This window comes from Magnolia sinica, chromosome 9, assembly GCF_029962835.1.
Source record: "Magnolia sinica isolate HGM2019 chromosome 9, MsV1, whole genome shotgun sequence".
Classification (NCBI taxonomy): domain Eukaryota; kingdom Viridiplantae; phylum Streptophyta; class Magnoliopsida; order Magnoliales; family Magnoliaceae; genus Magnolia; species Magnolia sinica.
The window spans coordinates 61,219,244-61,241,181 of record NC_080581.1 but is presented as its reverse complement, the minus strand read 5'-3'; the positions used below and the strand labels follow the sequence as shown (position 1 = coordinate 61,241,181).

The window sequence follows — 21,938 nt, the reverse complement described above, 5'->3', positions numbered from 1 at the left end:
AATGATGAAAGATCAACAATTCCATGATCCAATAATACGAAGTTTAGGTTATTGCAATTCCTATTTCATCATGTACTTCTTATGGAAAGTTCATTATGCACCAGATATTTGCAAGAACTGATCACCTACAGATGTGTGCACCAGTAATTGTGGTTCGGGGCTTCTCTAGACATTGGATGCATTAGAATATTTATTTTATCTCCCCCAACTAATGCATCCAGTGGCAAAAAAAGGCCCTGAACCATAACTAGTGGTACATGCCTATAGGAAACAATCAATGTTTTCAGTAGCGCTTGTAGCGTAGCTAAAATGCTACGTAGCATAAGCTACGGGGCATGTAGCGTACGCAACATGTAGCATAGTGTGTAGCGCAGGTAGCGTATGCTACCTGAAATCTTCTTCTTCTTCTTAAAGTTTTTCTTCTATGCTAATTCAACACCTATTTTTAAATGGTGGTGACTCATCCCCATCACAGGTGGCACTACATTAGAGCAATCTGGTCCATCCAAATTGTGATCCATATTGTGAATTTGTTATGTTTCAATAAATATAGAAAGAAGTCACACTTAGAGATGTTTGGAGAGAGATTTTGCATGGAAATCTGTGGTTGATGATCCAGATTCACAGTCAACAACTCAATAGGAAATTATGCATTTTGTTAATTTTATCATATTTTTATATTATTTTAATTAAAAAATATGAGGGAGGGAGGGAGATTTTGCATGGAAATATGTGGTTGACGACCCAGATTCACAATCAAGAACTCATAGGAATTATGCATTTGGTTAATTTTATCATATTTTTATATTATTTTAATTAATAAATATTAAGTATCATGTAGCTTACACTATATGCTATGTAGCTTACACTACATGCTATAGAGGACCAAATGCTACGCTATACGCTACAATATTTAAAACACTAGTGACAATTCTCGTTGCAATAAGCTTCTAACAAGGTGCCATTGCCGCTTTGAACCTGTGCTCCTGCTCCTGCTTCCAAGGTGTTTACACTTGTTGGTATTTCGAAAGCAGACTTTTCCTGGTCCCCAATTTGAATATGCTCCTGCTTCCCCATTTATCTGCACAGTTTCTGCAATTTGACAATATAAAGACCTAAATGATTCAAAGTCAAATTAATTTAAGAAAAAATTTAAAATTTGCTTGAGAGATCATCCCAGCAGTAGTTTCTAAGCATATAATTTCGCATGGACAAATTCTTAAAATTTCAACACAAATCTTATTTGTCTTAAGAAAATGAAATTTCAAGTTCCCACAACTAAATTGCAATAACCTTCTAACCAAGGCACCAACCCATTGCCACTATGAACTCAGGCTCCAGCTCCATTTGTTAAAATTTGAAACAGAATCCTCCCCTGCTGCTGAATCTGGAATGCTCCTGCTTCCTCACTTACCGTCATGCTTAAAAAATCTCCTTTCTTTCAAAAAAGAAGAAGAAGAAGAAGAAGAAGAAGAGAATAGAACATGAAATCTTGAGAACAATGTTTTCCCATTACATATTGTTTTCCTCTCAAGGTGGAATATTTTAACTTGTTTCCATGCAGGCATGTTTCTATTTTCTTTATGCCTTGGTATGAATTTTCTTTAATATTTTCCTGCAACAATGCAGTTGTGACAGTTTCAACGTGTTTATTCCACAGTTTGTTCAGTTACACTTAGAGCCAGCTAGCGGTAACGTTCTTCCTGCCAGCGGTAATGGGTCAATCACGCAAAGTTTGAGTGTTACTAACAGCCAACATGGGCAGGTAATATATTATACCGCTTTCATTTTCTCTACGTATGTTCACTCTTTCTGCTCTTTCAGATTTTTCAGCTTTTTGTATTCTTCTCAATGGAATGGGCTCTTGGGCAGGGCTTGGTCTTTAATTATTTACATTGCATTGTCATCAGGGTATCTCTCCATGGCCTCCTCTTTTCTTTTGCTTGTAAATGCTTTTTTTGCTTTTGGCAGTATGGTTGACATTCAGTTGGTGAACCAAATGCACTGTTTTATTGTGCATCTTTCAAATGCATATCATTATACTACATCTGCTTTATTTTCTAGCGTGTAGGCCTTTCATTTGTGATTTTGGTAACTGGTCATGGAATTATTCATTATCATCTAATTATTAGAAGAGGAAATCTTCCAGAAAATGTATTAAAAGACTGCCCTTTTCACATTCTTTTCCTTTTGCCTCCTGCCTGAAACAAAATGGACAAGCACAAATCTATCTGTTTGGATCAGACTGCCAAACAGGCCCTGCCCTTTCATTCTATCCAATGGTTATGTTTCTATATATAGGAGGTTGGTTGGAGATTAACCGAATTCTTATCTCTGTATTTCAGAAAGCCCTTGCCATGCGTATACGGATAGCCTACAAAGTGAACAACCAAGACGTGCTCGAGCAAGGACAGATCAACAACTTTCCTCCCGGTTTGTAGGGGTGGAAATACACTTTTTCGAGGTTAATTTGGTGTAGGCATCATTTTCGCCCGCCACTTAAGTAGCTCCTCTATGTTGATCGGGACCCTGTGGACAAGCTCATCAACGTCCTTGATGCTATCAGGCACACAGTCACTGGCATCAACTTGTACGAGTCGATTTTCAGCACCTGCTGATTGCCTTGGTTTTGTGGTTTATGTACATTATATGTTTCATAGAGTAGTAGGAACGGAATTTGCTCGAGAGACTTGAGTTTGTCATTGAAAAATGTTGAGGTTGCCATTAGCTGGTTGTTTCGATTTTTTGAAATTTCAATGGTGCTGTGTGGATGGTGATGGGGATTTAGATTGTGATTCTTGTTGCTAGAAGAAGCAAAAGGGAACAATAACTTTGCTGCCGCTTTTTTCTTTCTTTCTTTCTTTTCTGAGATGATCGATCATTATGGGAATTGTGATTCTCCATTGTAGAATTCAGTATCGTTTCATACTTACAAGCACTTAAGAAAATGGAGTGATTATTGAGTTTGATCCTTTGTATAAACTAGAGATTTACTAATCCGTTGTTACTGGTTTAACACTGCTCCAAATGCCATTGCATGCCAATGTGGCAACGCTTGTGCAAAATCTAAGCCGCCTGTCAGGTTGGTGCCCGAAAATCAAGTTGTTGCTCTCATCTGATGTGCCACGCCATTCTAAATGAACTGAAAATTCAAAAAAGAAAAGAAAAGGCCCAGCCTATCTTGGTATCCATTTGCTCCGTGTACCATGGCCCACCTAATGAATGGGTTGCCCTGGTTTTTCAGTAGTGACAACGTGTTGGACAGCTGTTCAACTTTGCAAGCTGGAACATGGGGGGTGGCATGGAGGGTTTGTATTTCAAGTGTGTGGTCGAGAGCTGAAACTCAGTTTATTAAACATCTTTAATATGATCCTCTCTAATAGTTAATTCGTCCATAGTCACCATTTCAATGCCAGCAGGTGTATCTAGGCATCTCTCTCTCTCTCTCTCTCTCTCTCTCTCTGAAATGCCAGCAGGTGTATCTAGGCATCTCTCTCTCTCTCTCTCTCTCTCTCTCTCTCTCTCTCTCAAATAAATCTATTGTTGATTATCAAAGATAGGCTCCTGATCGAAAAAGGAAAGCTTTGTTATATTACATCATGGAGACATGATCTGGTTCCACTTCGCCAGCTGGAACATGGGGTAGCATGGAGGGGCTGTATTGCATTTGTTGGTGAGTGCTGTAACTCAGTTTATAAACATCTCTAATATGCTCCTCTCTACAAACTAATACGTCCAAAGTCATCATTTTTATGCCAGCAGCTGTAGTCGGGCATTGGTCCATCTACCAAATAAACCCTTTGTTGGCTATCTGAAAGTTTTGTTATATTACATTGCGAAGACATGATCTCGTGCTCTCAGTGCATTGTAAGTTGTCCTAGTTGTGTTAGGACGCTTGTAACATACCTAAATATCTACTAGGTTCTTCAACTTAAATTTCGTGTTTTAGAAAGTGAAAATCTTTTTGATCGGATGATTTTATTCATCCATTATTTTGCTTTCTTTTCACTATCTTTTTTTAAAAAAGATTTATTTTACAACGGAATAGGTGGGATGTCTGGGATTCTGGTGATAAAGTGATTCCCTACGAGATAACATTTTAAGATAAGCCCGGTGGAGTTGAAAGACATGACGACCTAAAAAAATCTACTGGGAACAGTAGAGACAGGGTTGAACCATCGAAATCTTATCTGGCCAATTTAATATTTATGTGGTATGTAATCCATTCATAAGGTGAGTCCTCGTAGGATTAAATGGAAAACACCAAATGTCACTGCCTAATGCAAAAACATTGTTGCCTCTTTCAAGGAAGTTTCCAATGGCGGACTTCCCCATGGCCATGGCTTGCTTGAGTTTTGAATTGGCCCGAGTCTTGGCTAATGTCCTAACATTAGCTGGTACTAATGATGGATAGAGTAGATGTTTCACACACATCATCACCATATGTCCCACAAAGCTTTTTGTTGCATGTGCGGTGGAGAAGATTCTGATATAGAACTTTTTGACTATAGGCCCCAAACAAGCTTTTTGTTGCATGTACGGTGCAGAAGATTCTGGTCTGGAACTTTTAAAAGTTGATTCTCCTCCCGAGGCAATGTTTGGAAACCATGTTCGTGTTGCTCAGATAGCAAAAGAAAATTATGGATTGCATAAGACAATTTCTGCTTACTACTTAAATAAGAATTTAAAATTAAAATACATGTATCAATAATTATGATGGATTTCTTCTTACTAACTAAATAATAATTAAAAATTAAAATCCATGGAGCAATAGTTATCATGGAAATCATCGTTCGATTTTAGTAATCTTTTTTTTTTTCTTTCTTTCTTTTGCCTTAATCATTAGGTGGCCTAATAGGCCCTAAAGTTGTCACTTGTAAGCCAAGAGGAAAAGTCAACCAAGCAGGACATAAATCCCCGTCAGGTGTGGTCCACACAGCAGGAAAATAGTGGTGATTGAACGGCCACCATTAAAACTTTAGGGGGCCAAAAAAAAAAAAAACTTTTGGATGAAGCTAATATTTGTGTTTTCCCTTCATCTAGGTCTGTGTGATCTAATCAACGGGTTGGATGGTAAATGAACATTCCAATGGGCCTTAGGAAGTTTTTAATGGTGGGCTTTCAATCACCATTGTTTTCCAATAGGGTCCGTTGATGCAGAGATCTGAGATCTAGTTGTCTTTGTTAGCCTGTCATGTACTTGCAAAATCAAGTGATAATGGGGCCTTGGTTGTAGCTAGGGACCTTCTGATGCCTAAGTTAGAATAAGCACACAATGGGCCTTGCCGAGTTAGGGTAATAGTGCATACCTCCTTCTGTAGGTAAGGTCCTTATTTATAACTCTTTGACACCTCTTATGTGTATGGCAATAAATCTATTATGTGGATACGTATCATAGAAGGGATCTCCTATGTGGATACGTATCATAGAAGGGATCTCCCCCCCCCCCCACAGGTATATGACATTTATCTTGGCATGATCCTCAGCGAAGATCTTAGGAAGGGAATCCTTTTCGTATATGTAGGGGATGTTCCCTAATAGTCTTCCCTAGTGGTCGGAATCCGATGCTGAGGTCGATTAGCCAAGGCTGACCCGTAGGTCATTTGGTTGAGGTCTTGCTTACCGAAGTTGACAACCGAGGTTGATGACCATGGTTAGGGTTGAGTTCTGAGGTTAGGGCCTTTGGTCAAGTCCAGGTCAGCGTTCATAGCCGTCCCTTGGTCGAGACATTGAGATGTCAATTAGGTGACCAAGGCCACCACCCATGGTTGGTACTTGGATTAATCGCGGAGGTCATGGTCGGCATATGAGGCTAAGCTCTTACCCGACCTCTCATCTGAGATGTTTCCCTTTATTGCTTTTATTGTTTCCATCTTATTCATGTTGTTTGGTTAGTTCAGTTTTACTCACACTAGTAGACCCACTACTTCTGAGTGATATTTGGGAGCTTAGGAAGTAAATGGACTTGGACTTACGCTCGAGTACGAGGTCTCACGCGAGAGAGGTCGGGAGGACGGCTCGATCAAGGCCGCCTGTCATTATTATAAGAGAGAAAGGCTGCGTGCGCTGGAATCGAGGAAGATATAACGATGATAACAATGAGTTGTATAAGGAGGGGTGGGCTAGATGATATGCTTCTTCGTCTCCTAGCGAATGGTGGGAGGACATCTGTCCTTGCCTTGGTAACGGGGCCTACCCATGAATCACTGGTTTCCACGTGGATGCAAGCGTGCGCTAAGGCGTCTTTTTGGATTGCAGCATTAAATGCATGTATTTAATGCTGTAACTCGGGGTGGCTATAAATAGGGGTGAGGGGTGCTTCACTTCGCATTCCATCTCCTGCTACCTCCTATTGCCTGGGTGATTTCCGGTGAGTTGTCCAGCCAGTCTTATCATTCCTCTTCGACACTTCTTCCCTGCTCTCTTATTCCCCTTTCGTTTTCTTTTCTTCCTCCCAAAATATCATTGGAAGAGTCCAGGGGGGCCTCTGGGTATGGGGCATTCCAGGGAAAATCCATCTTGGAAAGCATGAATTCTCTCCTGGGAGTTTGTTTGAGTAGACCATTGCCGGTGATGGGAGCTCGGGAAGAAGAGATAGTATCACTCTGGCAAGGCAAGTTACTATGTCTCTTGAGGGGCCGTCTTTGGACATCGGTCCCTTTGGGTCGAAGTTGCGGGATGTGTTAGTGCACTCATTTTTGCACCATTGTTTGTCAATCACATGAGTCGTCATATCAAGTAGTCGGTTGAGCATTTGGAAAGTGAAGACCGAAGACACAAGCGAAGATGGAGCATAAAGCAGCATGTACAGGTAAAATAGGTGCCTTGGTGACCCCTAAGCCTTGACCCAAAATAACCTTATAACTTCTATATGATCTTGACCTAATAGGAATATAAAATTGATCATCCCTTAGCCTTAAGAGACCAAGAAAAACATGATAAATAAGACAAGAAGAGGTGCAAATCTTCTGTGTAGAAGAGAGCCTAAAATAGCTTATTCCAAGTGATGTTCGATGGCATTGAGCTGCCATTGAACAAACTTCAATGCAATCGATCGAGAATTAGCGATGTTTAGCAACCAAACTGGATTTTTAGCTGGAAATCTCGATGGCATTGACAACACTTCGATGGCGTCGATTTGATGTTTAAAATCGTCCAATAAGGTTTTTAGATTTTCCCTTGATTCTCTCGATGGCATCGAAGCCACTTCGATGACATTGAAACATTATATTTGATGACATCGAAGGTCGAGTCGATGCAATCAAAGTGGGTCCAGATCAGTCCAATAAGCAAACATCATTTTGTTTAGAAATTTTAATAGCATCGGGGAACCCTTCGATGGCATAAACAGAGCTATTTTTGACTCCTTTTTTTTTTTTTTTTTTTTTAAACCATTGGAGCTGAGACTTTTTATAAATGAGAATAAACTCTTGGGCTTTTTGATGAGTTTTTGGAGCAATAGAAGGTAAGTTGATTTCATATGTAAATCCCTCATCCTAAGCCTCTATTCTATTGAGTTCTAAGCCATCTCCTTTGAGATTACAACTCTAATGAGGATTCCAACATCAATATTGAGATGTGCTTGAACTCCTCAATTTCCTAGAGATTGGACTTAAGTAATCTTGAAAAACCATTGTCCAAATCATTTAGGAGATCCATCTAGTTGAATCTCCTAGGATAAGCAACTATCCATTTGTTATAGGAGATTCAACCACCTCCTATCACCTTGGATACATCAACAGAACATCACAAGTAAGGTGATTGATTGTAGAGATGAAGCCTTGGCGAAACGACGACAACATGATCGGGGGAGCATCAGGGAGTTGATTGAAACACGGGAGAGAGGAGATCAAGCAACCAAGAAGAGCATCAAAAGGGACTCAATTCGACAAATAAGTGTCATGTGTAAGAGTCTATATTTGTACTCTTTCCTTGTGTAGGTTAGAGTGCAAGAGTTTGTGTTCAAACTCACCTAGGTTCTTTCGTAAAACCTTCGCTCTTAGGTAGGGCCTAAATTCCATGGTTCTTGTGTAAGACCAAGGTTGTTGGTTAGCCTAAGGAGAAACCAACTAAAGTCCTTTAGTTAGGCATTGTTGTTTTTAATAGGCATATAATTTTTAATTGGTCCTAATCATCCCTCCTCTATGACTTAGCTTACATTTTATAACTCCGCCATACTTCTGCATTCGATGCATTGTGGTACATTAACCGCGATTTTAGGATGCAGACCTGGCCTCAATTAGGTTGGAGTTCCATGTTCTTGATTTTGTGGTGCTCCGAGTTCCTGAAGTTGGGGAAGATCCAGGCCACCCTCGTGTGAGCGAGGTGGCCATATATGCCGTGGCCCTCCAGTGTGGTATGCAGCTTCCCTTTCATCCTATCATAAGGGAGGTTGCCCATTACCTCAGGCTTGCCTCGGGCTAGCTAATTCCCAATGTCTGGCGTGCCATTTTTGGTACATTTATCCTGTGGCACCAGCTTGGACATATTGAGCTCTTCCCAAATGAGCTTATGTACTTGTACAGAGTGAAGGCCAACCCAAGTGCTCGGGGTTGGTATTATTTCTCTTCTTGGGAGAAAAAGAGCTAGACCCACATCACCGACAACCCGTCCTCCAACAAGGGACAGAAAGATACATGGTTCTTTGCGTCGGGGAACGGGAGGCCCCAGTGGCTAAGAAGGGAAGACTGTGCTCCCGGGTCCACAACAAATTTGCTTTCCTAGGTCAAAAGTTGTCGAGCTGTAGATCTTGTATATTCTTTCTTTATTATTTTTGTAACCTTGTTTGTTGACTTTGGTTGTCTCTTTGCAACTCTTCCTCGGAAGCAGCCCAAGCTCTCTCAGTTGCAACTTCGTCAAGTTAATCATGCGAAGGAGCAAAGCGCAGCTGAGAGGAATTGGAGGAAGCTGATCACTCCTTGTGCCAAGCCAGCCTATCCTCGGTTGAGCCAATATGTATTCTGTAGCTGGTCGAATTTTTTTTTTTGTTTTTATTTTGGCTTTTGTGCTCAGATGTCAATTCTTCACGTCTAACCTTGGTATTATTTTTTTTGTAGAAATGGAAAATCAACCTCATCCCTTAAAGAGGATCAAGCTTCCCTTCGCGGTTGAGCTAGAAAAGCTGCGGAGGGTGGTCAAGAAAGTTCTCACCCCTTCTCTAGCTTGTCGAGGAGAGTCCTCTAGGGTTATGGAGGACGGACCCGAGCCCATCCACGAAGGGCTCGTTGCCGAGCAGCCAACCCTGGTGACGGTAAGTGGGGCAGCTCAGGGGGTTCCCCTATGTGAACCAACAAGGGAGATCTTCCCTCCATAACCGGTGACAAGGAAATTCGTCGACTTCGAATCATACTCTTCTAGGAATGAGGACTAATAGGTTGAGGGCACTGCATCCATCGATGACCCATGGGCGGAGGTAGAGGGTACCTCGGGACATCAGGATCCGGAGGTGGTGGCGAGTGGGTCATGCTTACCCATACCTCTCAGCTTGCACATGGCAGTTCTTGCTCAGTGGAGCAACCGCAATGTGGCCGAAGAAGAGGTTACGACGATGTTAGCTCTGCATCCCAAGGACTTCTTGGGGGTGTTGGTGACCACCTTCATTAAGGTAAGGGTACCAAACTCTTCATCATTATCTCTCGGATTTGTTGTGTTTTGTAGATGACTAACATTTCTATGCTTTATTTTCTCAAGGCACCACTGGGGCTATTGTTGCCCATAGAGCCTTTTACGAGATGAGGACCCGTTTTGAGGCTATGAGGGCTGAAGTTCGGGATAAAGCCATGGCCCTTGAGACTCCTGCTATTGTTGCTCAGGCTGAACCTTTGCAGGAGACTTTGAGGATATCTGGGGAGGAGCGAGCAACCCTCGGGACTCTATTGGTTGAAGTATAGTGAGAGAAGGCTGCGCTATGGGCCAAGTCAGAGGGAACAAAGTTGCGCCTGTCTGTTGCTAATGCCAAGTTGATAGAGGTGGAAGCTAAGTCAGTAGAGATGGAGGACAGGTTGGTTGAGGTCGAGGCCTATATCCCAGCAATGCAAACGACAATAGTGGAGGCGTACAAGGCCTCTAGGGGGCAGGCTGACGAGCTGGAGGAGTGTTCAACCTCGGCTACGAGCAGTGTTAGGAGCACTTTAAGCAGAAGTATCTGGAGCTCAACCTAGGCTACTTGGCTGATGAGACTCTTAAAGATCTAGATCCTGCTGAAACTAAAGTCGAGTAGCCTCCAAGAGAGTAAACCGAGCCTCACCCCCTCCAACACTTGTAAAACTCTATTTTTTTTTAATACTTTATTCGTTGTAATGCTCCTTATCTGACAATGAAAAGAATATATATATATATATATATTTGCAATGCGTGGTCTTATGAATGGCTTGTCGTGAATGTTGTGAGTGTGTGTCCTTCTCGAGCTAGTAGTGTCACGCCCTAAACCCGGAAACCAGGCTCACATAATTCCCAATTGCCGAATCCGGTACTGGCAGCCTCCATAGTATCCCATTATCGGCTCCCGACACCCATATACCAGATTTCGATCCTGAGATCCTACAAGGAGGATTTTTTAGTGTGATTTTTTTTGAACGATTAATCGGCTTAGGCGGTTACACATTTTGTACATGGTATCAATGCATATCGAAGAGACTAACCTGTTCGACATGTCACACACGATATGTTGCACTAGCTCAATGATAATGAAGGAAACAATAGCAAACTCTAACAGCTCTTGTATGCATCATGAAAAGTGTAAGTCATACGTATGAGCAAACCATAGCTCGTGAGTCTACTGCGTGGTAGGAGTAAAACACATCTTATCAGGGTGCTCCTGTAAAGACATCCAAAACAACCATAGACATGTTATCAACCAATCATGTTATCATAGGTGATTAGGTTATCAATCAGACATGTCGTATAACTATACAGGTTATCATGAACATGACATAATAATAGGCATGTTACTCAACAAGCGACCATGAATCATTAAAATAGCCAATCATCATGAACAAGATAATTAAATTTCATTTTCTATTATATGTCATACAATGGAAAGGCAATGATAAAGTTGACACGTAATCGTTCAAGTACAAGGACATGATAAACCAAATGTCATATGCAGATGATGCAATGCAATATGCAAATCCTGACGAATCCACGAATATCTGGGACAAGGTCCTGCCTACAATGTGTGTACAGTAGCCTGCCAGCACACTGGCCTGCCAACCACTGGTAGCTTGTCCAAGCCCGCTAGGCCCTACCCACATCATCATCCGCTTACGTGTGCCCGCCCACATGTGACCACATTGATGGGGCATCACAATATGTCATATGCAGAGGATGTAATGCACTATGCAATGTAAAAGAAATGACAAGGCTAGAGTGTGTAGTCGGGATGATAGTACGTGGTATCACAAGCTGTGGGGTTCATCACAAGGGACTTCTATCTAGATCAGTCTCATACTTAAATTTGGATAGATAGACTCAATGTGGTAAACTCCTGATCTCAGGTTGGTCGCGCACCCCAACCGAAATCCTGGTAATTGCGAAGATAAACATAATGATTTGGTTGCGCACCACTAGCCTGAGTGGATAGTGAATGAATAAATGAATGAGTCAAATGCTGAGTACGTAACTCCTGCTCAGTAAGTCCATGTATCAGTACAGTTCTTCTTTGGACAATCATCGGGGTCTAGTACACTATACACCAGATCGCCGTCTCATCTGGACGCATAACCATGCAAGTGGAAGAGACCTCACTACCAGCATGGCCAGTTGTCTACCAATATCTACTTGACACATCGGTATAGGACCTATTTACGAGCTGGTCAAACTCAACCTAGCTTAAAGCCCCCTCACTCGGGTGGGTAAGGCCACACCCCCTTCCAACTGACCATGACACAGCGGGAGACGTGTCCTACTGGTATATGGCCCTCATGCGCTTATGCATCCATTCGATCTCAACATTGGAGCATCCTCTTGCTACCATAAGGGTTTAGGGACTTCCAATAGAGACATCTATGGTGCCCCATGTCTCGAACTAAAATATTTCTAGTGTCCAATCCTGCCATCCACGATATACTTGTAGAGGCTACGACCCTGATGTCACTAGGCCGTACAGTGATCATGTCACACAAAATACAAGATGCATGAGTCATACCATCCAGTCATGCATCAAACTTGGGCATACCGCGCGCTCATGTGGGGCAACTCCGTCTCAGAAGGAGTCCCCTAAATAACTCAGCCCAATGGCATTTGCTATGATCAATCATTCCTCATAACAAGCATGTGAATGATGCTATACTAAGCATATTCTCAGTGTGTCCTACTAGACTATGTACACTAGTATGACTATCAGATATAAACAATAATCGGCCTAAACACAAGAATAGCCAATGTGATGCGAGGATCCATATATTTAAGTGTCTTCAATAGCACACTGAGGCCCTATACCTCTTGTGAATACTTAACAAATGGCCACCAGAGCTCTTATAACACACACAAACATAAGGTGTATAGGTTATGGTGGTACACAAGTTCTAACATGTATCATCATTATCATAAACATCCTTTGACATCAAATTTATCGTCATAACATGTATTATAAGACCCATATCCTAGACCGTACCATTCCTTAGACTCTCGCGATCCTCTCCGTCGAATTTCGGTAACCCGCAATTTGTAATCAGCGTTTATGCACGACCCTAAGTCACGTCCTATATATTTGAGTCGACTTAACCTGAGACTTATACCCTAGCGACTATGCCGTTGCCGCGGTTCTAATGACGCATCTTGTGCACTGATGCGATACCCAGGCTAGGAGATGTGGGCCCACGTTTATTTTGAGAAAACGTCGCTCATTTGCAAAACCCAGGAGAATCTCTACCAACCTATCAAATCAATCAATCAAGTACCCTACCCATCCTTCTCTCTTTTCAAAGTCAACACAACCTATACCTAGTCAATACACCCATCACTCACCCATCACACCCATCCCTCTCCTTACATCACTCTCTCTTTCTCTCTCATCTCTCTCTTCACTCCCAAGCAACCCAAGGAGAGCGCCAACGTCTAAGCAATTCTAAGGGAGGAGAAGCTTTGTATGTGGCCCACTCCCTACCACCCAATCCTTCATCTCAACCCTTCAACCTTCATCATCTACCGTCAAAGAAAGAGCCAAGGAGTTTGACATTCCATCGGACCAAGAAGATCTAACAGTGGGTGTTGATAACTCTAGATCATGATTTTGATTTAGGGCCCACTCATGATGGGACCCACGTATGTGTTATGATCTAAGAGGGGCCCATAGTGGTGGGGTCCCTCGACTACACCGATCTCTCTCTCTTTCCCCTGTATGATGACCCACTTGATGTGTGCGTGTGGTCCACCATGATGTGTGCCGTTCATCAATGCCATCCAATCGTCTAGAACGGTAGGGGTCCCAAACTGATGTATGTGTTTTATTTCCAGGCCGTCCGTCCAAGCTGGACACTGGAGCAACAACAATATATATATATATATGTATATAAGAAAATATTATGATGGGTCCCACGTGGGACCCACCTGCTGAGGAAGGAGATTAGCAGGTGTAACTTACAGCAGCTAAAATAGCTGCTGTATTTGACATCAGCTAGTTGTGGTCCCACCACGAGGTATGTTTTTCATCCATACCATCCATCCATTAGACGTGGACCCCACCATGACAGCGTGTGGGGCCCACCTTGACTTGATGTGTTGCATCCACACCGTCCAACCCATGGACGGTGGATGTGGATTGGTTGGAGTGCCTCTTGTAGCAGCTACTACTGCATTGTGTTAGCAAGTTCTGTGGACCCTACTTTGATGTATGTGTTTTACACACACAGTTATTTGTTTGATCTTGGGGCCCACCTCACACGTGTGGCACGTGTGGGAGTGAGGCCCACCTTGATGTATATGCTCTACGTCGACACCATCCATCTGAACGGGTGGTGTGAAGCCACCATGATACGTATTTCATCCTTGCTGCCGGTCCATTTTTGGACGTGTGGGGCCCACCCCATGCATGTGGCACGTGTGGGATGGGACCTACCTCGATGTATGTAATCTATATGCACACCGTCCATTTGCCCCTGGACGGTGGGGCCCCCTATTGTGTATATTTTTATACACGCCGTCCATTAGCTGGTGGGGCGCACCATGACGAATGTCTTTTAACCACGCCGTCCATTTGTTTTCTGGGATGAGGTCCACGTTAATGTATGCGTTGTCCGTCAGCGCCGTCCATCTGAATGGTGGGGACCACCTTGATATATGTGTTATATATCCATGTTGTTTATCTGGTAGGCCCATTTGGAGGCATAGGACCACCTGCTATATGTGTAGGGCCACCTTGATGTATTTATCGCCCATCCATGGGGCCCACCTTGATGTATTTGTGGCCCATTTTATTAAGGCCCACCTTGATGTATTTGTGGCCCATTGGAATGTGCAGGGCCCACCTTAATGTAATGTAATTATGGCCCATATGATGAGGCCCAGTACGATGTATGTGAGGCCAGGCCTATGTGATGAGGCCCATTGTGATGCATTTGAGCGCCAGACGATGGGGCTCATTGTGATGTATATTAGGCCCATGTGAGCAGCCCATTGTGATGTATTTATGGCCCATAGATGTGGCCCATTGTGATGTATTTGCAACCCGTGTATAGGGCCCATTGTGATGTAATTGCAGCTCGTGTTTAAGGCCTATTGTGATGTATATTGGGCTCGAGTGATAAGGCCCATTGTGATGCATTTGAGGGCCATGTGATGCAGCCCATTGTGATGTGTATTAGGCCCATGAGTAAGGCCCAATGTTTTGTATATACGGCCTATGTGATGTGGCCCACGTGCCGTATATTAGGCCCATGTGATGCGGCCCACCTTGATGTGTATTAGGCCCACGAGTAAGGCTTAATGTGATGTATATACAGCCCATGTGATGTAGCCCACGTATCGTATATTAGGCTCATGTGATGCGGTCCATTGTGATGTGTATTAGGCCCATATGATGCGGCCCATTGTGATGTGTATTAAGCCCATGAGATGCAACCCATTGTGGTGTATATGCGGCCTAGATATGAGGCCCATTGTGATGTATATTCGGCCAATGTAATGAGACCCATTGTGACGTATATGCGACCCGTGTATAAGGCCCATTGTGAAGTATGAGACCCTTGTGTAAGGCCCATCGTGATTGTATAAGACCCGTTATGATTGTATGAGGCCCATTGAGATTGTATATGACCTATTATGTTGTGTATGAGGCCTTTGTGTGAGGCCATGGACCCACTATATGTTTGGCTCTATGTGGGCCACTCCTTATGAGCCACATTGATGGGCAATGATGGTTAAATGTCCACATTGTGACCTTCCCTTAGGTCTCTTTGTTAGGCCGATTATTGATACCGATTATGAGTACATGATAGTATAACATCATGACACATACCCATACGCATCATTTACATGCTTGATATGAGATGTGGCTGACTATTGCATTTGCCATTGAGCAGGTTGTTATGGGGCTCCATGATAAGCGAAGTTAACCCACATAAGCGCGCGGTACGTGCAGGTTTGATGTATGACTGGATGATATGATTCATGCATCTCGTATTTTGTGATATGACCATTATACGCCCTAGCGACATCAGGGCCGTAGCCTCCACAGGCATATCGTGGATGGCCAGATGAGACGCTGAAAATCTGTTACTAGCATCGAGGTGCCATAGATGTCCCTGGGTGAAAATTCTTAAACCCTCTTGGTACTAAAGGACACTCCAACATCTAGACCGAGTGGATATCTGAGCTCCCGAGTGCCGAATACTAGTAGGCCGCGTCTCCTACTGTGTCGTGGTCGATTGGAAGGAGTGTGGCCTTACCTGCCAGAGGATAAGGGGCATAACTAGGCTAAGTTTGACCAGCTCGTAAATGGGTCCGCTATCGACGTGCCGGGTAGATATTGGTTGACTACTGGCCAGGTGGATAGTGAGGTCTCTTCCACTTACATGGTTGCGCGTCTAGTGGGCGACGATCGCGTGTAGAGTATACTAGACCCCGGTGATGATCCCAGAGATGGACAGTACTGATATGTGGACTTATTGAGCAGGAGTTGCATACTCATTCATTCACTATCCACTTGGGTTGGTAGTGCATAACTAATTATTGTGTATATTTGTAATGGCCAGGATTTCTATTGGGGCGCGCGACTAACCTGAGATCAGGAGTCTACCACATTGAGTCTGAATGTCCAAATTTAGGTATGAGACTAGTTTGGATAGAAGTCCTTTGTGATGGATCCTTTAGCCTGCGATGCTACGTATTATCATCCCGACTTCACACTCCACCTTGGTCATTTCATTCACACCGCATATTGCATTGCATCCTCAGTATATATATTTGGCTTATTGTGTCTTCGTATTGCAGAGTTGTTCTACATTGCTTCTTCAGTATATGATACTGGCTTATTATGCTTTTACATCGCATAGCCTGGATAAGGTTAATGATATTTATAGACTTACCAATATGTTTCCGCATTACTCTATTTATGGATTGCCAGTATTTCTGCTTACTCTGATATCTATATGCTTGGCATGTGCATCGCATACACTTATACTACCCTCTAAGCTTTATATAAGCTTATGCACAATAGATGCATACAGGTGGTGTTAGGTCGCAGCAGCGTTGAGCTCGGAACATGTAACCGTCTTTTGGAGCTTTGAGTTTCGATATATGTATTTTCCTTTCGGCACTGTATTCAAATATTTATATTAGTAGATATGTGATGATGATATTGCCTTTGTGATTTGGGTAAACTTGTGGTTATGCTTCTTACGAAATAAATGTACGTTGGAAAAATCCTTCTAGTAGGATCCCAGGATCGGAATCTGATGTATGGGTGCTGGGAGCCGAGAATGGGGTACTATGGAGGCTGTCGAAATTAGATTCAACGATCAGGAATTTTGTGAGCCTGGTTTCCGAGTTTGGAACGTGACATGTATCATGCAATCTTGTATATAGAGTACATAACATATAGGGATTCACATGCATCATCAATATCATAGCCATTGTTTAATATTGTCATACCTGCCCCAGGCAGTAGTTGTCTATCATGCATAATGTTATCTTTACGTCCACCAACATCATTTATTTATCATTATCCACGCATCAAGTAAAATATGATTTTCTTATCCACATTATCATCACGACAATTAATACGTGCATTATTATCACTTGGATATTAAGCATGGTAGTCAACTAGCATGTTTTATCATCATGCACACATATATAAAATATCATCATCATTACCATGAGGATCAATTTCACTTCATGATTAACATAAACAATGCCATAAGTACTATAAATAATTACTCATCCATCATCAATGCATATGCTATAATTCACCATCTATTAAATCATATCTATTATTTCAACCAACAACTCACGATCATTATTATCATGTTACCCTACATGTATCATCATCTCACCCATCACTAGGTGTATTCTACCTAGTGTGATTACCATATTGGACTTGAAGTACATGCAAGGCATGAGGTCATATAGGTCAAGCGTGAGTCCCACTTAGTGAACCAATAGGCCAACCCAAGGGCATAAATGTCCAACCACAATACTTTCAATGGTGTGGATTTAATTCCACAACTAAGTGGGCTCCACATATTTCACCAACTAGAAATAATGCACAATCTCAAACATAAATGATAACATGACAACATCTTTCATGTCATATATCATATTGGGCCCACTAACTACTTACTCAACAAACTAAGAAAAAGCCCAATTATTCAGTTTATGCATTATAAAATAAGTCTCTTTAAGCGTGGTCCACTTGACTAGAGGTAGTATGAAAAGCACGCTGCCCAGTATGCAATGGGTCTGCCCAATAAGCTCAAGGAAGGTTACCATTGTGGATTTCTCATTCCCCAACGATTTCTCTTAGTATTGGGCTCGCTTGGGCTTTAGGTTTGCATCATTTAGATGGGCCTAAGGCCACCTATATCTTAAGAGAACATTTGGACAGCAAGATCTGTCCACTAAATATTTTACAAGTTATACAAAACCATTTACAAAACATGCCAGGTGGACCTCATTACATAAAAGGTAAGGCCCATATAAGATAGCCCATACTAGATGACCCACTTAAGGTTTTGAGCCCAACAACACCTGAGAGTTATTTTTCAGAGTTTATATACTGCATGAAATTCTTTGGGAAGGTGGTGGAACCCACTGACATGGCCCCACATAAAATTTACAACAAATAGATTTTTGTGCAATGTTAATTCTGGGCCATTTTAGAGTCAGATTCATGATCACATGGGGCCTACATATGGTGAAAGAGGATAACCACCTGGTATCTCTATGTATGAGCTTTACAAATTATAAGACAGGCCTCATTGGTTGGGTGAGTACAATTTACAGTGATGACCCAAACATGGGTACTTGGAGAAACTGTGTAGGAAATATAGTGCAGAATTAGTTTTGGCCCAATTTTAAGTATATCACATGATCACAAGGGACCACATTTTAGTGTGCCATCAGGTTCCTTTGGTTGTACTATATGCATTTCAAAAATTATAAGTTGAGATGAATTGGTTGTGTACATGTAATATTTGGTATAGGGCCAAACATAGGCACTTTGTTTTTCTGCACAACCATGCCTGACCACATTTTGGGATCCACTCCCTGATCATGTGGGGTTTGATTTGGCCTAATTAAAATATTATTTATCTATTCATTAGAGTAGGTTAGAGGTTCCAAGTGGTCGCCTACTCAAACCTCCAGCGTGTGGTCCACTACAGAGGCCCAAAGTTGGTATAAAACACAAATAATCAGACAGTTTTCAGAAATGGGGTCTGTCACAACATAGGCCCCAATTTCCAAACACTTACGGATCATTCCTGACAAAAAGGTGGGACATCCCAGCTCACTTATATAAGGATTAAACATCCCCTAAAGTGGTACCCTTAACTACAAAGTGTGGGGCCCACTACAAGGTGTCAAAGAGGCCTACATGCAATACAGTTAAATACTTAGAAAATTTTTAGTAAACAGAAAGTGTAAAGGGAATGAAATAGATCTAATGGCAAGTGGGGCCTACATACTACCATACATAAGAGACACACAAAAATATACATGGGTTCCCAAATTGGATGAACTAATAAAATGCATAAATCACAAGTGATTCTACACCCAAGTAGGTCAATGAGATGATAATTGTTATGCATAACATAGATCCAACATATTCATCAAGTAATGCATGAAATATATATTTATGAAATCTTTATAATCAGATTCTCTGTTGGAAGATCTGATCTAATGGAAGGTTTGAGAACAAGTTATTCAGGCCATTTATAGGTTTCCAACTATACAGAGCCTTGGATCCATCTGGACCACATATAAAAATTCAAGATTTGTCCTTACAGAAGTATCTATTGGTCTAGAATTTTTTAAATTTATCATAAAAGAATCTGACCATAGGGACTATACATATGATGATTAACTATCTCAAGTAAGTTAATAACAAATATCAAATACATCTGACCATTGGAATCATGGATATGGCCCAAACAAGAATGGTCATAATAAGCTCCCAAATACATCTTTCGTATAAGGCCAAGATCTCAGTTGTGCGAACTCCGATTGAGGCTTATTATATACTATTAGAAAGCTGGTTCGATTTTCTATGAATCCAACAGAATATATATTTTTAATACATTCATTAAAAGAGTTCAAAATGAGTTCATTTAGGTAAATGGGAATCCTACATGTGTTGCTAGACAGCAGCCAAGTAAACTTGATTTTACGGATGATTGGACCATTGGATGACTACGAAATTTGGTCCAGAGTTAGTTTATATTGTGATTTATAATATCCCCAAGTTTCAACTTTGATCTTATCATGGTTGATTTTATATGATTTTTAGAACTTACTGTCTAGAAACAAAAACAAGATTAAAAATGAAGGGTGTAGATATGATGTTCATCATGGTGGACTAGACTGACATGGGCCAGTTTGCTGACCATCATAAATATAAATATATGCACACAAGAACTCCACACCAGTGGGGCCTATGCATATCAAGAAAATAAAAAGGGAAAGAAAGAGGAGGATGAGGAAGATGGAAGGAGGGGTGTCGACTCACTTCAATGGATGGATGGTTGGATGATAATGTGTGATCCACTCCCTCTTGATCAATGGTGGGCCACACTTTGGCCCCACTCACTTTCACTCTCTCTTAAAATCTTAGAATTTTTCTATGTATAAGAAAAGAATAAATGTAAGAGAGCTCCCACTCTTATATAAGGAATTGGAAAATGATGTGGCAAGTTCATGGGATCTCATTGATACTAAAAGTGAGGTGGAATGTGATGTATGGTGTGGGTAGTGGATGATGCTAACCATGCATTGGCTAATGGATGGATAAGAGTTATGGGTTGTAGGTGATGCATGGTAGATGATGAAGTGAAATGTTGCAATTGGTTGTTTGAAGTGATGTGACACAAATTAATACATGCATTAGATGCATGTATAAGATGAGGTGGACATGACCCTTGATTAGTTTCTAAGGCATGGGGAGAGAGCTAATGATGAGTTTTGGGATAAAATCGAATTTTGTCTTATAGTGCTTGTCTTATATGTGCTATGTTCTTATTTGGTCATGTAGCAATTGTCCTATTTGTTGGTAATTTTCATGTTCTAAAAGTGGGCTTTAAGGCCACATGGGCTTAAGTCCAATGGGCCTAGCAAAATAAAGGTTGCTTGTGTTACTGGATATATAATTTGGGCCGTACATTCGATGGGTCATATCTCACTAACGGAGTGTTGGATTGACACATGGTTTTCACCATTGCGGCCGCAACGATGACGCGGTCCACATGATAGAGGTCTCAAGGTCATCCAAAGCAAATCACTTTGATGAGTTTTCTAGGTGCAATAGGGTGCAGTGTATGGTCTATTAACGGTGCAAGTTGGGACACGTGTGCAGACATGTGTGCATACGAGCGATGCTGCAAAAGACCGGGATCCCACAAGTAGGACCTATAGGTTGGACAAACTAAAACTAATAAGAGGGACTTTCTTCCCTTCAGCTAAGGGAAGTCCCTATGGTTGGTTATGTAGATCGGACAGTTGAAACAATAATATTAAAAGAAATTTCCTCTCCTGACCTAGAGAAGTTCTTTTATTGTAGAATGCATGAAATAATATGGAGAAAAAACAACGGTTGTATCAAGAAAACCTTTTTCCTTTTGAAAAGAGAGGTCGCTCTTAGTTGGCCAAGCAATCATCGAGTCGATTAATATGGTCGACATATCCATAGAACTTTCAAATTCCTTTTCAGGAATAGTAGATCTTTAGGTGCTTAGCGTTCCATGGATAAGGCAAGAGATGCCCATCTATGTCCTCGAGTCGATATGTGCCTGGTTGAGTCATGCCCGCTCCTTTGTAGGGTACTTCCCAACTCAGACCTAATGTTCCAGAGCTAGGCTCACTAGTGTTTTGGAAGGTTTCTTGAAGGACTAGGTCCCTTATTCGAAATCCACACACCTTGACCCTGGAGTTGTAATATTGGGTGGCCCGCTATTGATAGGCGGTGATTTTCAACTATGCTCGTCCCCTTTCTTCCTTGAGGAGATCCAGACTCAGGGCCACCTGCTAGACATTTGACTTTCATCAAATGACTTAATGCGCGTAGTCAGAAGTCCTACTTCTACTCGTACCACAGCTTCTGTGCCAAAGGTCAGGAATAAAGGAGTCTCTCCTGTTGATGTTCGAGTAGTTGTTTGGTATGCGCAGAGGACATGTGGTAACTCCTTGGCTCAAGCTCCTTTAGACTTCTTGAGTTTGGTTTTGAAATGGTTTTTTATGGTCTTGTTAATTGTCTTTACTTTTTCGTTGGCTTGGGGATGCCAAGGTGATGT

General features: G+C 41.8%; 1 protein-coding gene across 1 annotated transcript in view; it reads left to right on the top strand.

The window, feature by feature from the left end:
- Positions 1–2,969, top strand: part of LOC131255501 (AP-1 complex subunit gamma-2-like) — a 101,910-nt gene extending 98,941 nt beyond the window's left edge. Inside the window, exons 17-18 of the mRNA XM_058256242.1 lie at positions 1,661–1,765; positions 2,346–2,969. Coding sequence (XP_058112225.1) covers positions 1,661–1,765; positions 2,346–2,441 — 201 coding nt within the window. The 3' untranslated portion in view covers positions 2,442–2,969. The remainder of the gene's footprint in view (positions 1–1,660; positions 1,766–2,345) is intronic.
- The last annotated feature ends 18,969 nt before the right edge of the window (positions 2,970–21,938 follow it).